The 23113-nt window shown below is 50.3% G+C and overlaps 4 protein-coding genes across 4 annotated transcripts; 3 read left to right on the top strand and 1 right to left on the bottom strand.

Moving 5' to 3' along the window:
- The first annotated feature begins 36 nt into the window (after positions 1 to 36).
- On the top strand, positions 37 to 3027 carry VC83_09324 (uncharacterized protein). The gene has a single exon (XM_024472764.1). It carries the CDS (start codon positions 257 to 259, stop codon positions 1040 to 1042), a length of 786 nt encoding a protein of 261 aa, XP_024319664.1. The 5' UTR covers positions 37 to 256; the 3' UTR covers positions 1043 to 3027.
- A 1586-nt stretch (positions 3028 to 4613) lies between these two features.
- VC83_09323 (uncharacterized protein) lies at positions 4614 to 5560 on the top strand. The gene has a single exon (XM_024472763.1). The coding sequence runs from the start codon at positions 4678 to 4680 to the stop codon at positions 5008 to 5010; it is 333 nt and encodes a 110-aa protein (XP_024319658.1). The 5' UTR covers positions 4614 to 4677; the 3' UTR covers positions 5011 to 5560.
- Positions 5561 to 6432: 872 nt separating this feature from the next.
- VC83_09322 (uncharacterized protein) lies at positions 6433 to 9004 on the top strand. Its single transcript, XM_024472762.1, has 3 exons — positions 6433 to 6683; positions 6797 to 8081; positions 8163 to 9004. The coding sequence occupies exons 1-3, from the start codon at positions 6676 to 6678 to the stop codon at positions 8436 to 8438; spliced, it is 1569 nt and encodes a 522-aa protein (XP_024319659.1). The 5' UTR covers positions 6433 to 6675; the 3' UTR covers positions 8439 to 9004.
- VC83_09321 (uncharacterized protein) lies at positions 8942 to 11018 on the bottom strand (the record flags this gene model as incomplete). Its single annotated transcript, XM_024472761.1, has 2 exons — positions 10609 to 11018; positions 8942 to 10537 (listed from the first exon to the last, which is right to left on the bottom strand). The coding sequence occupies exon 2, from the start codon at positions 10157 to 10159 to the stop codon at positions 8942 to 8944; it is 1218 nt and encodes a 405-aa protein (XP_024319660.1). The 5' UTR covers positions 10160 to 10537; positions 10609 to 11018.
- Between the last annotated feature and the right edge of the window lie 12095 nt (positions 11019 to 23113).

Here is a 23113-nt window from a genome sequence, read left to right as displayed (position 1 = left end):
ATTCTTGTTTCTCGATATCATTCATTGAACTCTCTCAAGCATCACATCGCCCATGTTCTCTCTTGGCATATAAAAGCCGATACTATAAAGCCCGGTATATCCCACGATCATTGATATTGGTATCGATCGTCGCTCAGCCTGAATTCCCCCTGCGTTGAAGTTGGGATATATATTCCCTTCTTCCATTCAACTCCACTCTTGTCTATCTCCAGAAGCCAAGCTTTCTCATCACTATCAACACCAGACACTAGGCACTATGATTCTCCCCAAAAGCACCCTCCTAACCCTCCTCCCCTTCTTCCTCGCCGCCCCCTCTCTCGCCGTCTCAGGCACCAAACAAACAACCCGCTACTGGGGCTGCTGCAAACCGTCCTGCTCCTGGTCAGGCAAGGCCTCCTTCAAGACCGGCCCCGTGCAGTCCTGTGACAAGAACGACAATGTGCTCGCCAATGTAGACACCAAGTCCGCCTGCGACAATGGTGGTCCAGCCTTTATGTGCTCCAATGAGAGCCCATGGGCCGTCTCGGACTCCCTGGCTTATGGATACGCCGCGGTGTCGATAGCGGGTGGGACTGAGGCGAGCTGGTGCTGTGCCTACTACGAGTTGACGTTTACGAGTGACCCAGTGTCGGGGAAGAAGATGATCGTGCAGGCTACCATACGGATCTTGGTTAGAATCACTTCGATATCGGCGTATTTATTCGTTTTCCTACTCACCCTTTTCCCCTTCTACTCCACTGGCCCTTCTCCCACTGGCCCTTCTCCACTGGCCCTTCTCCACTGGCCCTTCTCCACTGGCCCTTCTCCACCATCCCCTTTGACCCTTCGCGCAGGGTGTCCCAAAACTAACACCCCCCAGATGCTTCGGTATCTTCAACGCCTGCCCCCCCAATACAGCACTCCCTCCACCAGCTGGGGCGCCCAATACGGCGGCATCTCCTCACGCAGCCAGTGCGATGCCTTCCCCGCAGCCCTCAAAGCTGGCTGCTACTGGCGCTTCGACTGGTTCCAGAACGCCGACAACCCCTCGGTTTGCACGTGATAAAAATCAGCGACCCTTGCTTAAAATCGATACCTGCCTCCATCAATACACTGGCGCTTCTACAACAAGGCTCACCTTTGAGTTCGTGGGTTTCCTAACACGATATACACATTTACAGCCTACATCAAAGGACTGAACCACAGTATACAACTACAATTCATTCAACGCATTGAAATCACAGCAGTGTGAAAACTCCAGCAGTAATGTCGTTATTTTGACTAGAAAGGAGTCGGCAAGAGCGCATCTTCCTTCCTACTCTTCTCGACTATTGGGGTTTCGCAATCTATCGGACGGTTTACACTCCAGAGTCTGATTTGTTGTGGGAAGGCGCAATTGCAAAGTTGGATGAATATGTGATCAATTCTATCTGGAGATGCATGTGGATTAGGAACCTAGAGGTGGGCGAGGGAGAGGACCCGCTCGATCCCGAACCAACTCGCGAAGTCTGCGCGTGATATCGGAACATTATCATGAGCGATAGGGAGAAGTATGATAGGGCGTCGATCGATGAGGTTGCAGACCACTTCACCGACTGGGCTAATGATCCCAACAATGACCAGAGTGGAAACTTCAACATGAACGTTTGTCTTCTAATTGACGAGGAGGTTTAAGAGATGCACCGCCGGCAACGACGGAAGTGAGAACAACGGAAATCGCCGATCAGAATGTGTGTATTAAGGTCATCGATACTCTTTTTGACCCTGACGACATGAGCGAGTGTGACCCTAGATACAGAGGCTGGGCACTAGCAAGGCTAAACCTGCTCTGTCATCTTTACTCTCTTGTGTATACTGGAGACTATCCTTTAAGCCTACAGGTTTTGAATAATCGCATCAAATTCGAAGGGGGGGTCTAGTGGTGGATAGACTAGGATTATATGACCCTGTCAGATCCGCCACAGATCTAAGAGACATTGCCTGCACAGGCCATAGTACACCCTGTACTGATGGCGCCTGTCGTTTGAATGGCATTGCCACAGAAACACTGCTAGGCATACTCAACGCCTGAATATATGTAACTAGCGGTTCTACAAGCATTCCGACATAGGTCAACCGTCATGATTGTGCCCTCATTCGCAATGGAGTATCTATTCACTAGCGTGCGAGCCGTCGCTGAATCTGAGAAACAACCAACATATCTAGACTGCGGTCTAGTTAATATGGTTATGCGACTTGAACCTCCGCAGAAGTGGATGCGATATGACATGCGCTGGTAACGACAAGCGCACGCACTAGCGCCGTTGATAGAGTTATCACAATAGGATTCCGATTTGTACTCAACGCCGGAAATTAATTTGATAGCCAGCTCTCTCGCATGCGCTTTCGCAAACTTGGTGTGTCATTATTGTTGTTTCATTTGGAACAGCAACGCGGTTTCTCAAAGTACGTGATGTAGAAGAGTCGACATAACATCCAACAGTCGCATCATCGCCGATTGAGTAGACGTTGATCCTGTCACTGCCACCACACATCTCTGCAGTGTTTGCTAGGCATGGACTGCTACGGCCTGATGTCGCGGGGCTATTATTCAGTATGGAGTTAGCGCACCAACATTGGTGAGCGTATTCGAGGCCGGCGAAAGTATATCCACTCGATCGTGTTTGCTAACAAAGCTCAACTGTCATCGTAGTGTCTTGGTTCGGAAGTGCAATTTGATTCGCCAGACTTCGTGAAGCAGTAACATCTACATAGCACCCAAGGGAGGTCTAGAATTGGAACACTAGAGGGCTTGATACACAGACAGAGTATCCGACTGAGAGATTGTCGCAGACAGTATTAAGATAACCGTTCCAGATGACTAATTGTGACTGTGAGATTCCGTACGCAGAATTAATTGTGGCGCACGTATCTCCATTCTTAACGGTATACCAAGAATTGCACTGAGGCGTTGTACTGGTCTGAGCAGGGGCAGCTGGATATATAGTTGCGCCAATAACAGTAACGGCTGGGGAAGTTGTTGAGCTGGTTATAATTGTAGTATGAGAGGTTGTGATAGTAGTGGTCCCAGACGACGTTAATATCATGTTCCAATCATAGGTAGGTCCTAGGCAGTATGTCGTCCCCGCAATCAGTGTCGCAGTACAGTCGGATGTCTTTAGGGAAGGGTTAACAGTGAGGAATAACTCTGCTGTGATTCCGTTTTGCACATTGATGCTGGCACAATCATCTCCCTCGTAGCCTGCACATCATTGAAGGAAATACTGCACAACCTTCTTCTCAGATCGCCACCATGGGATACTTCCCTCTGGGGCTACCTCGAGATTTTCTCCGCAAAGTTCTGTATCGACTGGCTTAATTCCCCATGGATGACCCACACCACGCCTTTACCAGGTGGCCTTGAACCCCATGTTCCGGTGAGTCGTCTTATGGAATCCCTCGGAAGTCGACGTCGAGAACTTCCTCATTCTTATCCAAGTAATCAATCAGATAAAATCAACAGTGAGCATGCTGCAAAAATCAATACATATTCTAGGCAAATGCTAACCGACTTTACTAGATCTGGCAACAACATAGAAGCAGATATGGCAGATCTAGTGGCTGATGTAGCGCAACCCTTTCACTCGGCAAGTATTTGAGCATTTGATCCGCTTGGCCACAGATGTGAACTACATCGATTCCAACACCCTCATTAATGGTCTCGATTAGATAAAGGTACATCTCTAGAGCTTAGAGCGTTGGAGCTGTCAACCGTTAAGATGAAAGAAGAGGATATGTAGATTTAGGGAGAGTGGGATGCGCATCTACAACAGTAAACGTTGGGGATGCTGCAAACTGTTTTTTTAACTGAATGGAGATAGATAGACTAGTTCGAAACACATCGAAATAGCTTGCACGGTGATTAGTCTGCATTAAGTCCCAGTGTACTCATTCTTTAGAAATTTTAAGTCTTCTTGTGACATTAGTCCAAAAAACTCCCTATTGAGGTCTGCGCCGTAGTTTCTTGGGTAGATTCAGTTGGGCTTGTAACCAAAAGCCATCCATGGTTGCGGAGCATATGCAGCGGCGGTGCTGCTAGGCACACCTCACAATTTATATATAATGATATCCTCGCGAGCCGCCCAGCGGCGGGCTTCGTAGGTTGAATGCTTGCACATTATTGTATGAGGAGACTTAGAAATGTATGATGTCAGGGATGTAAGAGAGGGAAGTAAGAGAGGGAAGTAAGAGAGGGAAGTAAGAGAGGGAAGTAAGAGAGGGAAGTAAGAGAGGGAAGTAAGAGAGGGAAGTAAGAGAGGGAAGTAAGAGAGGGAAGTAAGAGAGGGAGGTAAGAGAGGGAAGTAAGAGAGGGAAGTAAGAGAGGGAAGTAAGAGAGGGAAGTAAGAGAGGGAAGTAAGAGAGGGAAGTAAGAGAGGGAGGTAAGAGAGGGAAGTAAGAGAGGGAAGTAAGAGAGGGAAGTAAGAGAGGGAAGAAATGTAGGAGATGACAAAACAGAAAACAGCGTGGAAAACGCAGGAGAGTGAGTAAACCGACGACCGAAAAATGCATGAAGTTGAAGAGAATCAACATGCCGTCGCAAACTAAGGAGTCAGAGTATCTGCGCAATGCAGGTCTCATCCAGCGTGCCATCTCAAGCCGCCAACTCGCATATCTCGGCCCTCGCTATGCCGCTCTCACTTGTCACGGAAAAACAACAGTATGCCGAAACGACCGGCCAACTCCGCTCCAACGCGACCAGCTTCCAATATCAACAAGCTCATCCCAAGCCTCCCTAGCAGCTTAGCAGCTTCCATCCTCGGCGAAGCTCATCTCCCATTTATCACCACTGTCTCCTCCCACTCGGCCATCCGGGTAACAACACCCCCTTCCAATCACCAGCACCAACACTCATTCACCTCAAGCCACCAAAACCCTTCGCATTCTCTCCATCCCAGCACCTCCAGCCGCCTCTCTCTCTTATCACCACTTGCTATTGCACTTATCTCCTCAACGCACACCCATACCCATACCCATGCCCCTTATCTGGGCTGAGACGAGCCGACGCATGTGTTGGCCAGCCGCCTGGTCGTCTTATCGCGCCAAACCTAACGCAACGGGGAGATACTCGCCGTCGAACCGCGACCCACGCTGCACTCCAGGCCTGTCACCTCGGCTTGTGGATACAGTCGTGCAGCTCTGGTGGATCCCTCGTGTTTAATCTCAGCGCAATCCGCCAGGGGTTTCCAGCTTCTCTACCACTTCGCTCTGGGGTTGGTGGACAAAGATAGTGATTGTTGGAGGGTACGGATTCCGCGTAGACAGGAGCGAAGGGTGTGCCGCTGCCAGTCAGTTGGGCGTCGTGAACGTTACATGTGGCGCGCCCGTGGCCCGTCTCGACCTACGTATTTGTGCGGTCATGGCGGTTTGGGCGGATGGGGGGACGCATTGGGGAGGGGTAAGCTACAGAAAAGGGGCGAGATAAGTGTCGGCGAGAGCAAGGATGGTATCTTACCGTATCATCTCAACTTCAGCGGGATCAATTAATTGTATAGACTTTATTGAACTGTATGTATGTTGTGTGTCCACTGAGCCCCATTGAGCCTCTGTACAAGTGATGGACAGCCTGAGTCGGTCATGTCCGGCAGTTTAGGGCAGGACCCATATCTCGCCCCTCCCCTCCACCTTCCAATTCCAGCCGCCTCCCCACCGCCACCGATCTCCCATACACCGAGACCGTTGCTGCACCCGTCTCAATCTCACCTCCATCTCCCCTCATTCGTCCCAGCACCGCGTCGACCTGGGGTAGTATAGCGCGCCACCAAGATCACGAGGGCTAGCTTAAACCCTGATCTCACTCCACTGAGAAAACTACAACCACTGATAGTGGAAGATAAAACTGTCTTTGCCTGGACTGCTACTCTAGACTCTTGGACAAAAACGAACGCACACAAATTGCGCTTATCGGAAACAAATCCTGCATGTGGGGAAGGGAGAACCACTGTACTAAGATGCTCCACCCAGCTGCTCCACGCGGGAAAGCGCGTTAGGATGAGGCCGCGGATGGGTATCACTTTCCTCATCGGGCGTGGTACAGCGTCCACACTGCCAAAGATGCCCTGCCATCAGCACGCGGCGGGATCCGTGAAGGGGTGGTAAGGTCAGGTAGGGTAGGCAAAATGGGGACTACGTACTATGGAGTGGACCGAAATAAAGTCCCCGCGCGCACGCGGACGACACCTCTCTTCCTTTCTTCTCTCTCCTCTCGTCTTTTTTGTGTTCTCGGACTTGCGACTGTTGCTGAAGTCGCGCGAGGGCCAATTCATTCAACATTGCCCCCCCTTCTAACGAAGTAGCGAGAGCAGAGTAGCTATGCAGCATTCATCTGCTGAGGCGATTGGGGGCGTGGGGCGCGCGGGGCATGCGCCGGGGACGACTGGGACGACGGCGATGGAGACGGATGCGACGAGGCTGAGGCATGGGGGTGGGAGTGTGCGCGATGATGGGTTGTATCCCACGACGGATAACAACGCGTCGACCGACCGCGATAGTCTACGCAAGCTCGATCTCGAGATCAATGATACGGAGGAGGTGAAAGTGGCGCGGGTGCATCAGGAGGAGGTGAGGAGTGAGGATGAGGAGCCGGGGGCGATCAAGAAGTTTATTGCGAAGTATCGGAAGCAGATTTGCGTGGCTATTCATGTTGTGATTGGGACTGTGATGACTGGGTGAGTTTGCGTGCCCTCTACTTTATGCCGTTCCCATTGGAAGTGGAAGTCTGTATCTAGACTCCACGAGATGGCGGCGCATGCACGACGTGAAGGACGACTAACTCCTACAGATGGTGGATTGCAGGCCTCGTCCTCCACCGCAACGACTACGGCTGGCTCATCCCCTTCCTCCTCTGGCTCTTTATTATGATCCGCCTCGTAACCTTCTACATCCCCTCCCGCTACGCCATGATCCCCATCGCCTTCCTCTGGAAAAACATCGTGCAACGCCTCGTCTACATGATCCCCCCCCGCTTCCGCCTCCCCCTCGGCGCCCTCGGCACCGTGGCCGTAATCCTCGTCGGCTCAATGGTGGCTGAGGAGACGAAGGACAACACGCGCGCCAACCGCGCGATATCCTGTTTCGGACTCGCGGTGTTCATCTTCCTCTTCTGGGCAACCTCGAAGAACCGGAAGTTAATCAAGTGGCACACCGTCATCGTAGGCATGCTGGCGCAATTCATCCTCGCCGTCTTCGTCCTACGCACGAAAGCCGGATACGACATCTTCAACTTCATCGCCTACCTCGCCAAGTCCCTCCTCGGCTTCGCAAGCAAGGGCACCGAGTTCCTCACCAACGCAGACGCCCTGACCCTGGGCTGGTTCATCATCAACGTCATCCCCCCCATCATCTTCTTCATCGCCCTGGTGCAGCTGCTCTACTACCTCGGCACCCTCCAGTTCTTCATCTCCAAATTCGCCCACCTCTTCTTCTACACCATGCACGTCTCTGGCGCCGAGGCCGTCGTCGCCGCCGCCTCCCCGTTCGTCGGGCAGGGCGAGTCTGCGGTGTTGATCAGGCCGTTCATCCCGCATCTCACGGACGCGGAACTGCACCAAGTCATGACCTCCGGCTTCGCCACCATCGCTGGCTCCGTCCTCGCGGCTTACATCTCCATGGGGATCAACCCACAAGCCCTCATCTCCAGCTGCGTGATGTCCATCCCCGCCTCCCTCGCCATCTCCAAACTCCGCTACCCCGAGACCGAGGAACCATTAACCGCAGGCCGCATCGTCGTCCCGGCAATGGAAGACGAAGAGCGTCCCTCCAACGCTCTGCACGCCTTCGCCAACGGCGGATGGCTCGGCCTCAAGGTCGCAGGCATGATTGTAGCGTCGCTGTTGTGTATTTTGAGTTTGCTCGAGGTGGTTAATGCGGTGTTGACGTGGTGGGGGCATTATCTGAATATCGGGTCTTTTAATGATGGGGAGACGCATAATCTTACGATCCAGTTTGTGTTGGGGTATTTGTTTTATCCCGTCTCTTTCCTGCTCGGCGTCGATCGCAGTGGTGGGGATATCTTGTTGGTGAGCAAGTTGATCGGGATGAAGATTATTACTAATGAATTCGTCGCTGTAAGTCTATTTCCCCCTCCCCCCCCAAAAATAAAAACAAGAGAAGAATCCAGATAACTGACACTATCATCCCATCAACAGTTCTCCTTCCTAACCTCTGACGCCGAATATGCCCACCTCTCCCCCCGCTCCCGCCTCATCGCCACCTACGCCCTCTGCGGCTTCGGCAACATCTCCTCCGTCGGCATCCAAATCGGCGTCCTCTCCCAGCTGGCACCGGGGAAGGGGGGAGGGGTTGCACGGGTGGCGTTTAGTGCGCTGCTTAGTGGGATCGTGAGTACGCTTACTAGTGCGAGTATTGCGGGGATGTTGGTTAGTGATCAAGCTACGCTTTTTAAGGTTGCGCCGGGTCATTAGGGGGGTAGGGGGTAGATAGGGAGAGGGGAATTGAGTTTTTGGATTGATGTTTGGATTGGACTTGAGTTTGGAGAGGTGTTGAGTGGGGTGGTGAAAGTTCTTGTATTGTGAGGGCATGCGTGGGTGTGATTCCCAGCCCGTATTCCCCGTCTGTATCCCCTCCCCATCTGTCTGTCGTGATATCATCTCCTATCCCACTCCCATCTCCTTGTTAACCACTTCAATATCCCTATCCATGCTCACGGTATCTCAATATCCCATCCGTTCCATCCCCAAGAAATAATCGCAGGCTCCGCAAGCAAGCGGGCAGCAAGAAGGCAGCACTTAAAAACCCGAAAAATTCCCAACGCCGTGCCTGATGCACCTCCCAACCCGCCTTTCCCATTCCGTTCCCATTTTAGTTTCTTCCTTATCCAATCCCATCTCCCATGCCCAAACCCGTAGGCACTGCATTTTCCATGCCATGAATTAAAAAAATGACCGTCAGTTTATGGATTAACCGTTCAAGCAAGCCACTCCTCCTGCCTCCTCTTCCCCATCATCAACCCCTCCTCCTCATCATCACTCTCATCCTCCCCCTCCACCCCCCTCTCCACCCTCTCCACCGGCTCATGCATCCACGTCAACCCATTCGCCGCCTCCTCCAGCGGGAAAACCTCCCTCGCATACTCCTCCAACCCCCTATACCCCTCCCACAACCCCATCGCGGCAGCGGGCACACTCTCCTCCTGCGCCAGATCCCCAAAATACGGCGGCTGCGCTTCCGCATCCGGTCCACCCATCGAGAAGAGCTGTTCTAAGGCGCGAAGCTGTCTCGCATACCCGCTGGGGATGGAGACGGCGATTTCGATGGGGCCGCGCTCGTAGCGTACTGGTCTGCGGAGGGCGCGGGAGAAGGCACGGCAGGCTTCGCGGGGGGAGAGCCGCTCGTATGCTAGTGCAATTCTGTTGGGCGGGGATCCAGGGGCCGGGGGTCCGTTCTTGAGGAGTTGTAGCACAGCGGGTCCGACGTCGTGTTCAGCGTCTAACCAAGGGAGCGGGGCGTCAGGGTGGAAGGGTGCGCGCCAGGTGAAGGAGCCGTTGGGCTGGAGGGCCATGCAGAAGAGGGGGTAGGGGAGGGAGGTGAAGTTGTTGTTGTAGATCCCTGTGTCGACGAATGTGGCGGGGAGGGCGAGGGAGCGGATGTAAGACTCGACGCGGGCTTTGGAGGCCCAGAGGGGGAGGGAGGGCCAGGAGGGGGAGCACTGCGAGTGGTCCGGCATCGAGGAGTAGATGTAGTGCTGGATATGCGCCTCCTTGGCGGCATCGGCGAGGGCAATCCCGATAGCCACCTCATCCCCCCAGAACGTGGTATTAATGAAAGCGACCTGCGCGCCCTGGAACAGCTCGCGGATCAGCGCCGTATTAACGCGCCCCTTATCCACGCGCGGCGCCAGCTCGCCGACGAAGATGGAGACGTTGGGCAAGGCGGCGATCTCCTGCGCCACGATGCCCTCGAGATTGCGCAGCTGCGCGTGCACGCGATAGCCCACGGCGCTCGCGACGCGGATCAGAGACGCGGCTTGCCGCCCGCTCGAGTTGACGACCGCGATCGTGCGGGTCATGGGGGTGTGGGGGGGGTGGACGGGGAGAGAGGCGGGGGAGGCCTTTGAGGCGGCGGCGGGGGGGGAGGGGCGCGGGCGCAGGGGCAGGTCGCTCGGGCGTGGCGTGGCGGAGGGCATGAATGTTGTGTGTGTTATTTCGGTTTCTTTTTCTTTTTCTTTTTCTTTTTTGCTGGGCGCCCAGTGAGGGGTCGTGGAGGGAGAGTCGAAAAGTGTGTAGTTATCGAGCCAAGCCAATGGCGGGTGGGAAGCTGCAAGTGAGCGATTGAGTTTGAGGCGTGTGCGTGCAGCGGGTTGGTTGGTGGTGCGTGCAGGTCTCAGCAGGTGAGATTCGCGCGGGGTTGTGTGTGTTGTGTGGAGTGGAGTGGGTGGAGTGGTGTGAGAGGAAACTCTATCGCTCTGGTCGACGACGGGGATAAGGGTTAGGGAAAAGGGGGAAAAGGGAAGTAGAAGTAGTAAATAAACAAAGAGTTCACGATGTTTATTTTTATTTTTTTCCTGTTCGGGGTGGTCAGGTCAGCGATGGTCTGGAGGGAGGGGATTGATTTTCGGTGGACGGCGGGGGGTACTTTTTTTTTGAAGTTTTGGGACTTTCCGTGACTGGTGACTGAACGGTCGTTATGGTTGGACGGGCTGGATCAATCGCCGTGGGATATTTGGTAATTAGAACTGGAGGAGGCCACGCACGCGCAGGCTGCTAACGGCAGGGACATGAAGGGTCGCTGGCTGTCCAACGTCCGTAGTCTTCCGTGACTTCCGCGCGGCGTACTTTGACGTGGTGTTGGTGGTTTTGATGTAGTTGGTAAGTTTGTTGGGGGATTGTAGGGGTTGTAGGGGTTGTAGGGGTTGGGGTTGTAGGGATTGTAGCGCGTCGAGGCTAATGGCGTAACCTGGATGGCGAGATGAGATGCTGATGGCGAGATGGAGATCTGATGGCGAGATGAGATGCTGATGGCGAGATGGAGATGCTGATGGCGAGATGGAGATGCTGATGGCGAGATGGAGATGCTGATGGTGAGATGTGTGATGTGATGTGGGATATAGGTGGTTGAGTGAGGTATAAAGCAATCCAGACCCTCGCAGGCTGAAGTGGTTGGGCTCAATTGTCGTGTCGTACGTACAAATTCTATTGCAGTAGGGGTGGTGGATGGGTGCGAGGTAGGAGCGGGGAGACGAGGAGGGAGCGGGGAGACGAGGAGGGAGCGGGGAGACGAGGAGGAGTAGTCGGCGAGGGATTAAAAGGTCGAACAAGGGATATAAACCCTTGGAAAGATCCTCTTAACGATTCATCGATGGGCTGGCTGGCTGGCTGGATGGATGGATGGATGGACGCTTTCCAAGAGGAAAAGAGACAGGGAAGGGGGGAAGAGAGGGGGTGGGAGGGGAGATGGTGAAGCTGGTGATATATATAATAATCCCTCGCACATAAAAAACCTCACCACACCGCCGAATAGTATTCCATCCACAGACCCGACGCCAGCCATACAGAACCGTAGACTGCACTGTACACCATCCAGTGGTATCGGTATCGTAACCTCTCCCCCCCAAAACCCCCCCCAAAAACCCCTCCAAACGTCACGATCCCCTCTCAAACGAGCATTCGATCTCGTAATAGCAAGTACCGTACCTCTGCGCGCGCGTGCACATCCACATCCACGCCCCACCGAGCGAGTGTGAAGCCCACGATGCTGTGCGCGCCGGCGACATAACTAATACCGCCTACCTAATCGCCGGCGGCGGCGAGCCACCGGGCTTGGGTTAAAGCAGTTAAACGGTCCGTTCGCGTCTGGCTGGGCCCTCGGAACTGGGGGCTGGAACGGTGACTAGATGACTAACGGCGGTATACCCATCCTTCTAGACAAGAACTAACGATATCGGCACCACGTGCGTGTCGACCCGACGCCTAATGGAGCAGCGCGTGAATCCCCCATGTGAAGAATATAATAGACCAATTTAGCAACTGTTACTGTCACACTTTTGGCATGTAACAGTAACATATGTCAAAACCGTATGACTGCTAAGGACATGCTCTTTGTCGTGTAGCTCTACATTAAGTAGCAGGCTGTATATAGCTACTAGTCTAACTAAGCATTTTAGAAGCGGATTACCTAGCGCCTTATGGCAGACTAAGGCAAAGAGCACTAAACACTTAGCTATGCTATAGCTAAGCTTGTCTACAAGTGTAGGGTGTATATCGCTAAGCTTAATAGCAGTAACTAAAATGCCTAGTTGTCTATAACAGATGCTCTAGACTCCTAGATCACTATGCTTAACTCTCGAGAGGAGGTGTAAGGATGCCTTCTCGTCTCTCATTCTAGGGAGTAGACTCTGGGTAGCTGCGGGGTCACGTGTGATCATTTGGGTGGGCTAACTGAGTCGGAACTGAGTCGGATGGGTTTCGGGTACTTGAGACAATCGACTCACGGGGTTCCCCCATCATCTTTTTTGTATCCTTCGTAGTAGACCTATAGGATAGCATCCGTTTAGCCTCCGACTCGCACTCTCATATGCTATTACTGTGAGCTGGTTGCCCTGTGTCCTTACATTATACAAAAAATATCACGCCTACCGGGGATGGCCGTACTTAAATAATATCCCACACTTGTCATACTGACATTCGTTGCACTCAGTTTGCTATCAAACTCAAGAGCAAACTTAGAAATCTCCTCCTCAAACCTACAAGTCACCATACATATCTTGGCTTATCACACCAACAACAGAAGCAATACTACTCAACGATTGCTGCAAACTCTTCTACTACATCTGTTTATGCTACATACATCACGGCATATCATTTGGACACTCATTGAACAAGTTATTAAGAAAATCTCCTCCTTAAGGGGGTGGGCCAATACTACCACATGGCATATGTCTACCAACTAGAGGCCTAGGAACATGAACGATAGCTCTAGAAGCTTCTACAACCCTCTATGATTCATTACACGTCATCGCTCCTTAGTTACCCACAAGATTGGTTAAGTTATGACATAATTTGTCTATAGGTACTCTGACCTTGGACCTCCTTTTCACTTCCTATAGGCTAGGAACCCAAGAGATGGTTCTATGGGATTCTCTTACGTTCACTACATGATTAGCAAGCTAGTTGTGGGTCGCACTTGATTTCTAATACATTTACCAAGCCTGGTTAGTCATGGAAAGTCATGGAAAATGAGAGAACTACACTCCTTTGGCATAAATAGGATTGCCCTTTCCTTAAGAAAGGGCAAGCAGGCAATACAGTAAATCGACTAGCACATACTTCTACGTCTTTTCCAAGCTTCCAAGCATTGATCTTGTTATTCTCTGTTTTTGAAAAGTCAGTGAGGTGCTAACCTCTGACTTACCCCTGAGTTCTCAGACTCAACATTTGTTGCAACTTGTCTAGACCACTTCACCACATCATACACCTGATTGCTGCGTTGTGGAATAGTCTAAGCTACAACCCTTTGGCTCTGTTTCCTAAGACAGTGTGTTGTCTTAGTAAATTCATCCCTTCCTTGGGTGGCTAGATTCTCATATCTGGTGCACCCACCATTACAACTACGAAGAAATCACCGATACACCATCGATCCCACTATGAAACCAGGAGGTTTCTCCCCCACTGCAGAAAACCCTAGTACATAGGTTTACGCCCATGCATATATGCGAAATCAGTGCAAATGCTTTCCACCACGAGATGATGCGAAGCGACTCTGAGTTTTTTCAGACTAGCATCTACGAAATTGATTGGATCATTCATGGAAAGGAATTGGACGAGTGTCATACTGACATTCGTTGCACTCAGTTTGCTATCAAACTCAAGAGCAAACTGAGAAATCTCCTGCTCAAACCTACAAGTCACTATACATATTTTGGCTTGTCACACCAACAACAAGAGCAATACTACTCAACGATTGCTACAACCCTCTATGATTCATTACACGTCATTGCTCCTTAGTTACTGAGCTGATATGACCACATAGCATATCTCTACAACCCTCTATGATTCATTACATGACATCACTCCTTAGTTACTGGGCTAATACTACACATGACATATCTCTATCGACTAGAGGCCTAGGAACATGAACGATAGCTCCAAAAGCTTCTACAACCCTCTATGATTCATTACACGTCATCGCTCCTTAGTTATCTACAAGATTGGTTAAGTTATGACATAATCTGTCTATAGGGGTACTCTGACCTTGGACCTCCTTTTACTTCCTATAGGGGTACTCTGACCTTGGACCTCCTTTTACTTCCTATAGGCTAGGAACCTAGGAGATGGTTCTATCGGATTCTCTTACGTCGACTACAGTTACCAAGCCTGGTTAGTCATGGAAAGTCTTGGAAAATGAGAGAACTACACTCCTTTAGCATAAATAGGATTGCCCTTTCCTTAAGAAAGGGCAAGCAGACAATACAGTAAATCGACTATCACATACTTCCACATCTTTTCCAAGCTTCCAAGCATTGATCTTGTTACTCCTTGTTTCTGAAAAGTCAGTGAGGTGCTAACCTCTGACTTATCCCTGAGTTCTCAGACTCAACATTTGTACAACTTGTCTAAACCACTCCACTACATCATACACTTGATTGCTGCGTTGTGGAATAGTCTAAGCTACGACCCTTTGGCTCTTTTTCTAAGACAGTGTGTTGTCTTAGTAAAATCATCCCTTCCTTGGGTGGCTAGATTCTCACATCTGGTGCACCCACCATTACAACAAACACTGCAGCCAATGCACCACTCAAGCTAAAGTGTCGCTGGAAGTCTGGAGGTAAGCTGATTACTATAATGATTACTATAGACCTTCCTACTAACCTAGAACAGTTGTTGCACTTCGTCAGATCAAGAGATACCAAAAATCGATGGAGCCTCTCATCCCACGTGCGCCTTTCATCCAACTTATCCATGAAATCATAGTTGACCTCAAGGTGGATTTTCGACTCCAATCATCTGTAGTATGCACTACAGGAAGCAGCCGAGATGACACTGGTCAAGGAGTTCGAGAGTAAGTGAACCTACACCTCTATAATAATCATTATAGTAACCAAACCAGTGACGCAGCTTGCAGCAATTCATGCGAAGCAGGTTTGTAATGGTGGGTGCACCAGATATGAGAATCTAGCCACCCAAGGAAGGGATGAATTTACTAAGACAACACACTGTCTTAGGAAACAGAGCCAAAGGGTTGTAGCTTAGACTATTCCACAACGCAGCAATCAGGTGTATGATGTGGTGAAGTGGTTTAGACAAGTTGCAACAAATGTTGAGTCTGGGAACTCAGGGGTAAGTCAGAGGTTAGCACCTCACTGACTTTTCAAAAAACAGAGAATAACAAGATCAATGCTTGGAAGCTTGGAAAAGACGTAGAAGTATGTGCTAGTCGATTTACTGTATTGCCTGCTTGCCCTTTCTTAAGGAAAGGGCAATCCTATTTATGCCAAAGGAGTGTAGTTCTCTTATTTTCCATGACTTTCCATGACTAACCAGGCTTGGTAAATGTATTAGAAATCAAGTGCGACCCACAACTAGCTTGCTAATCATGTAGTGAACGTAAGAGAATCCCATAGAACCATCTCTTGGGTTCCTAGCCTATAGGAAGTGAAAAGGAGGTCCAAGGTCAGAGTACCTATAGACAAATTATGTCATAACTTAACCAATCTTGTGGGTAACTAAGGAGCGATGACGTGTAATGAATCATAGAGGGTTGTAGAAGCTTCTAGAGCTATCGTTCATGTTCCTAGGCCTCTAGTTGGTAGAGATATGCCATGTGGTAGTATTGGCCCACCCCCTTAAGGAGGAGATTTTCTTAATAACTTGTTCAATGAGTGTCCAAATGATATGCCGTGATGTATGTAGCATAAACAGATGTAGTAGAAGAGTTTTCAGCAATCGTTGAGTAGTATTGCTTCTGTTGTTGGTGTGATAAGCCCAGATATGTATGGTGACTTGTAGGTTTGAGGAGGAGATTTCTAAGTTTGCTCTTGAGTTTGATAGCAAACTGAGTGCAACGAATGTCAGTATGACATGATCCCCCTTTTAAGGACGTTTGTTGGCTGTCTGCTTGCCCTTTAGCCAGTTGGCTTTCTTAGAAAGAAATTCTAGAATGAGCTTAGATGCATTTTTTAGATTTCTCTTAGGCTCCCAAGAGTTGTCACTTGTAGGATAGCCTTTCCACTTAACGAGGAAGTAGTCCTGACCTCTAAGTGTCTTTTTGTCAAGGATAGACTCTACTTCATATTCTGGTTGATCCAAGATCAGAACAGGAGGTGGAGGAGACTGAAGTGGTCTTAAGGAACTTTCTTGTGCCTTAGACAAGAGAGATGCATGGAAGACATTATGGATAGTCCAAGTAGGTGGTAATGCAAGCTCGAAAGCATTCTTGCCAATAGTCCTTGTGATCTTAAAAGGTCCAAGTCTTTTAGTATCAAGTTTGTCTGAAGGTCTAGTAGTTGTGATATGTCTTCTAGACAAAAAGACTTGATCACCAACTTTGAATTGTGGTGCAACCACCCCCCTGTTAAAGGCCTGAGCCTGCTCGTCTTGTGCACGCTGTATTTGAACCTTGAGATAGTCCTGGAGGCCCTTAAGGTAGATGATTCTTTCAGTAGCAGAAGGGTGTTATGACGGAACAAGAAGGCTGGCCAACTACAGGACAGGAAGGAGGGAGGTCGCATGAGACCGGCCCTGGTACCTGGAGGGGCAGCGGGGAATAGTAGTTCCGAAAGTATCACGTGACGGACTCGCAGGATGATGAGAAGAGTCCTAAGAGTCCAGGACTCCGAGGACTCGAGTGAGTTCCCAGGAGTCCACTAGGCACGTGATGGACTCGCAGGATGATGAGAAGAGTCCTAAGAGTCCAGGACTCCGAGGACTCAAGTGAGTTCCCAAGAGTCCACTAGGCACGACGCCACTATATAAGTAGATAGTATTTCCTTAGATAGGAGCTTCGTGCTCAACTCAATACAGTATTTGTTATATACTAGTAACGTGTTACTTGAAGCCTTTGTGTCTGATCCCCTGCCTCCTCTGATAAGTAAACCCTTACGCAAGAGAACCTCTGTGTCTTCTATCGTTTAGAAGTCAGCGTTACACTTTGAGCACCACTTCTACGAGGTACCGGCTTACACACAAAGCAACATGTCTGTCGTCAGTTCGAAGGGGAAAACCCCCACCACGCCAACTTCGTCTCAGAGGTCTAAGCCTGAGAATGAAGAGATGCCCGATGCACCCACCGTCAACGAACTCAAGGAAACTCTACGCGTCAAGTTGCCCGACACTTACTCCGGCAACCGAAAGGAACTTGAGGTGTTTTTGCTACAGGTCGAACTGTACCAGCACTTCAATGATGAGAAGTTTCCCACCCAGGAGAGCTATGCCCTGTGGACTGCATCCTACCTTAGGGGGGAAGCCCTGCGATGGATCGAACCATTCCTCAAGGACTATTTCAAATATGAAAGTACCAATGGAAGCATGACAACTACGCAGACTATGTTTGGCAGCTGGAATGGATTCTGTAAGGAAATCCGACGCATGTTCGGAGACATCGATGAGATTAAGACCGCAGAAGACCATCTGTTTGCACTTAAGCAGACTGGCAGCGCCCTCACATACTCCACAGAATTCCAGAGATACGGCAATCAGACAGGATGGGACGCCAGCGCACTCATCAGCCACTACCGACGTGGGCTGAAGAGCCATATACGTATGGAACTTGCCCGTTTGGAACAACAACCAACGGACATGGTAGCGCTAATCGAACATACGGTCCGAATCGACAATCGACTATACGAATTCCAGAAGGAACGTCGGACCTATGACAAGCCCAAGAAAAGTTACCCCTACCGGGGAAACGAGGGCAGACGACGGGATCAACACCCGCGAGACAACCGTTGGTCAGACCCAATGGAACTCGATGCCACGTTCAAACCTGGACGACCCCGTGACCCTAAGAAAGACAGACAATTCAAGGAACGACTCTGTTTTAACTGCGACAAGCCAGGCCACATGGCCCGAGACTGCAGACAGCCAAAGAAAGGGAACGGCGGATGCAAAGTTGGCAAACAACTCAATGCCACCTGGACAGGACAGTTGAACGCAACGTTTGTGAGCAAACAGGACTGGGGAATAAACGGCGAAAGCACCCCAGAAGACGAGAGCTCAGATGAAGGGTCGGAGGCGGAATCGTTCACCGTCTCGGAACAAGAGACCTTCGATGAACTCGCACCTACGGAACCAATGAGTCCACGGTGCAAGAACGTAGTAAGATGCATGGCAAAACACGCCCACGCAAAGATTAGGGCCGAACGAGACAAGCCCAATGGCCAGAGGAAAATCCCCATGCTTAAAGACCTCTACGGGAACCTGTTACAGGAACTTCCGTTAAAGTGCAAGGTGGACGACTGCAAGGATGACCTCTGGAGATACTACGACCAACTAACGAATACCCGCAGGCTGCTTGGCACGTCCCAAGACGTAGCTAAGTTGGAAGCCCAAGAAGCGGAAGAACTGGAGAAGGATGTCGAGCATATGGCTAAACTGAAGTATATGAAAAGCGTCAAACTTTACTACCAGGACCGCAGGAGAGCCCTGAAGAAGTACGACGAGAAAGCCAGAGATATGCTCCGACGGGAAAATGCGAGACCCACTCCACGCATCGAAAGGAGAGCCATGGAGCAACTAGACACGTTCTCCACGCCTCCGAGGGAAGATAGTGCATGGGTGAGAGGACAGCGGGAACTATCAATGACAGACGCAACAGAGACTGATCATCCCTGGCACGCGTATGTCTACTGGGAGTATTGCAGCGAAGATGACTGCAAGCTCCACTGGAAAAAGAAACACCAGAATCAGTTGTTTCCCCGATCCTCGCCCAGGATACACTTCAGAGATGCAGAGCAAGTTCACGCCCTCAGGCGAAGCCAGTCTGAAGGAGACTTGCCTATCAAAAACGAACAGGTATACAAGAAATACCCACATCTGCTAGACGAAGCAGAAGAGCGAGGGAAACGATCTCCCCAAGGACCACCATTGGAAGTGGATGAATACTATCCTTCCTCGGACGAGTCAAAAAACTAGGAGTCCTCGACGGTAGGCCACCGGCGAGCGACACGAAGAGGCCTAGTACAGACCAGCTATGCGCCACGACGGGCAGCATGCAACTATATGTGGTCGCTAAGATACAACAGCGACACCTCCGAGCAATGATTGACTCAGGAGCGACGGGCAACTTTATGACAAAGAAAGTAGCAGACACGCAAGGTTTCAAGACGCAATTGAAAACCGAACCATACCCATTAATGGTCGTAGATGGAGAGCCCATCTCGACTAATGAAGGAATGGTGACCCACGAAACGGTCCCATTGGAAATGGTCATGCTACATGGGCACAAGGAAACGATTCAGTTTGACATCGTGCACATGGACAACCATGCGTGCATCCTTGGTGTGCCATGGCTCAAGAAACACAACCCCAGATCGACTGGTGGAACGAGAAAGTTGTGATGAGCCAGTGCGCGTGTGAACAACGGACGGACACGCGACAACGGGAGAAACCCTCCCAGGGCCGGAAGGAGTTATGTGCAACCTCCGAGCTCGATGACCTAGCCCAGGCATCCTCACCGACGAGTATACCGGTGGAGTACAAGGAATACGAGCGATTATTCCAGGAAGGCCCTAAGAACGAGGCGCTTCCTAAGCACCAACCATGGGATCACGAGATACCTTTGGAGAAAGACAAGAGTCCACCGTTCGGACCAATATATCAGCTATCGGAAAAGGAGCTGAAGGTACTTAAGGAGTACATTGATGATAACCTAGCAAAAGGATTCATCAAACCATCCACATCACCCGCAGGAAGTCCGGTGCTTTTCGTACCAAAGAAAGACGGCTCCCTACGGTTATGTGTGGACTATCGAGCGTTGAACAACATCACAATCAAGGACAGGTATGCCCTGCCGTTAATCAACGAACTACACGATAGATTTCAAGGAGCAAAGATTTTCAGTAAGCTAGATCTGCGAGGAGCATACAACCTGATCCGAATCAAGGCTGGGGAAGAGTGGAAAACAGCATTCCGCACCCGCTATGGCCTATTCGAGTATCAAGTCATGCCCTTTGGGCTAACAAACGCACCCGCATCTATGCAACGACTGATGAATGATGCTCTGCACGAATACTTAGACATCTTTACCATTGTCTACCTAGACGATGTCCTGGTGTATTCAGCAACCAAGGAGGAGCATGTCAAGCATGTCAAACTCATCCTGAAGAAACTAAAGGAGTACAGCTTACTCCTCAAACCAGAGAAGTGCGAATTCCATAAAAACCAAGTCGAATTCTTGGGTTACATTATTGGAACGCACGGCATCAAGATGGACCAAGCAAAAGTAACGGCAGTGTTGGAATGGCCAACACCGACCACGGTCAAGGAAGTGCAAGCCTTCCTAGGCTTCGCCAACTTCTACCGAAGATTCATCTCGGGATATTCCAAGGTAGCTCAACCACTCACGGAGCTTACCAGAAAGGATCTCGAATTCAAATGGACGGACAAGGCAGAGGCTGCTTTCCAGGAACTTAAGACGAAGTTCACGGAAGCACCTATCCTTGCTACATTTGACCCTGCAAAGAAGATCATCCTCGAAACGGACTCTTCTGACTTCGCAATTGGAGCATGTCTGAATCAACCAGACGAGAACGGTAAGTTCAAACCAATCGCGTACTACTCTAGGAAACTGTCACCCGCGGAACTCAATTACGACATCCACGACAAGGAGCTACTGGCTATTGTCGTTGCCTTTGAGCAGTGGCGAGTATATCTTGAGGGATCCACCTACCCTGTGCAGGTATGGACGGATCACAAGAACCTCATATACTTCACCACGACCAAGGTTTTAAACCGTAGACAAGTCCGCTGGGCAGAAACCCTCGCAGCCTACAACTTCACGATAACCTATCGCAAGGGCTCCGAGAATGCAAGAGCAGATGCTCTCAGCAGACGGACCGACTACGCCGGCCCAAAGGAAGAAAGACCTAGAGCAATTCTGAAGAAAACAGATGCAGGAATACAGTACAACGAGTTACTAGCGACGATCTCAGTCATCAAAGATACAGAACTCGAGGAAAGACTCAAGAAAGCTTACGCAACAGACGAATGCGCCAAGCGAGTCTTGTCCAAAGTCGAAGGCGACTTCACCATCGACGAACAAGGATTGATTCGATACAAAGGGTTAGTGTATGTCCCAAGTCAAATGAGACGCCCGCTGGTGCAAGAACAACACTCGTTACCAGCACACGGTCATCAGGGAGTAACACGAACCTTCGAACGAATCACTCGACACTACTACTTCCCAGGTATGAGGAAGCAGGTAGAGACAGTGGTAAGAGAGTGCGACATTTGCAGCAAGTCAAAATCCAATAGGCATCTGCCATACGGACAACTCAAGTCGACACCAGTACCAAAAGGAGCGTGGAAATCAATAGCTTTGGACTTCATCGTCAAGCTTCCACCCTCCAAGGACCCGTTAACAGGAATAGAATACGACTCTATCCTCGTCATCACGGAAAGACTCACGAAATATGGGAAGTTTATACCATATCTAGAAGCTAGCGACGCCGAGGCGCTCGCTATACCTTCATTCGAGTCATATTAGCCGATCATGGGGATGCCAGAAGAAATTATCTCAGATAGAGACAAGCTCTTTACTTCAAAATTCTGGAAATCATTGATGGCGCTACTGGGAACAAATCATAAGCTATCAACAGCTTTTCATCCCCAGACAGACGGCCAAACAGAAAGATTAAATCAGACCCTTGAACAGTACCTGCGAAGCTATGTCAATCATCAACAGGATAACTGGGTTCAGATCTTACCCATCGCACAGTTTGCATATAACAGCGCGATGACAGAAGCAACGAAAGTCTCACCGTTCTTTGCCAATTATGGCTACCAGCCAGAAGCATATAGGCAACCAAGACCGGATGAATCACGAGCTGAACAAGCCCTGATCGTGGTGGACAAACTGAAATCGTTCCACGAACAACTTGCGACGGACATCCAATTCTTAAATGAACGATCCGCCGCATACGCAAACAAGAAGCGCAGTATGGAACCTGCCTTCAAGGAGGGGGATAAAGTATACCTACTCCGGAAACATATCAAAACGAAACGACCAAGCACAAAGTTGGACTTCAAGAAATTGGGACCATTCAAAATATTGAACAAAGTCAGCTCAGTTTAATTACAGACTGCAGCTACCCAGGAAGTCTAGACTACACCCGGTATTTCATGTCTCACTACTGGAACCAGCAAGAGGAAATACCCCAGTTGCGACTGACACCGAACTCCAACCCGAGAATGAGATAATCGAATATGAGGTCGAAGCGATCCTAGACAGAAGGTTAGTAGGACGTCGAGAAGAGTTTTTGATAAAATGGGAAAATTACGAACCTACGGATAATTCGTGGAACCAACAAGGAACATCAGCAAAGAACTGCTGGAGGAATATCGACGCCGCCATCCGCCAGCCATTGATCCCAAGATGCAGGGAGTAGGCCAGTGGATCAGAGGAAGTGGAGGTCCCGGTCACAGACGAGGAGGCAGCGCTAACTGCCTGTTCCTCGGCCTCAACAGCGTCACGCTTCTCAGCAGCCACACGTTCGGCCTCCTCTGCCGCATCAAGCTCGTCGAGGGTTTTCAAACCTCGCCGGAGCATATCTTTACCACGGGTTCGGATGAGGCGTTTCTGCTTCCGCAGACGAAGTAACTTCGAAAGGGTTCTTCCTCTTCGCGATCCAGCAGGCGATCCTCCTCCCGTTCGAGCTTCACCCAGTCGGGATGCTCAGGACCCATACAGTCACATTTTTCTTTCAAGTTGCGACGAACGCACTCAGCGCACCGCCGTGAATCATTTGGAGACGACACGCAAGTAACGTTTCGCCTCACGCAGTTCGAGCAAGAATCCATTTCGGGTAGTTCGTATCCGTGGTTCTTTATTCGACGGACAAGATCGTTGCGTTCCTGGAGTTTGCGGGCAGTGTCAGTAGGCATGTTGCATGTTGAAGGACTCGCTGAGGAGCAGCAGAGTCCCGGGG

This window comes from Pseudogymnoascus destructans, assembly GCF_001641265.1.
Source record: "Pseudogymnoascus destructans isolate 20631-21 unplaced genomic scaffold scaffold_43, whole genome shotgun sequence".
Taxonomy (NCBI): domain Eukaryota; kingdom Fungi; phylum Ascomycota; class Leotiomycetes; order Thelebolales; family Thelebolaceae; genus Pseudogymnoascus; species Pseudogymnoascus destructans.
Note: the sequence above shows the minus strand (reverse complement) of the source record. Positions and strands in the feature narration are given on the sequence as shown.

Coding starts and splice junctions, on each gene's coding strand:
- VC83_09323 (XM_024472763.1), top strand. CDS start 4,678: ATGCCGAAACGACCGGCCAACTCCGCTCCAACGCGACCAGCTTCCAAT.
- VC83_09322 (XM_024472762.1), top strand. Junction 8,082..8,162: donor TTACTAATGAATTCGTCGCT/GTAAGTCTATTT, acceptor TCCCATCAACAG/TTCTCCTTCCTAACCTCTGA.
- VC83_09324 (XM_024472764.1), top strand. CDS start 257: ATGATTCTCCCCAAAAGCACCCTCCTAACCCTCCTCCCCTTCTTCCTC.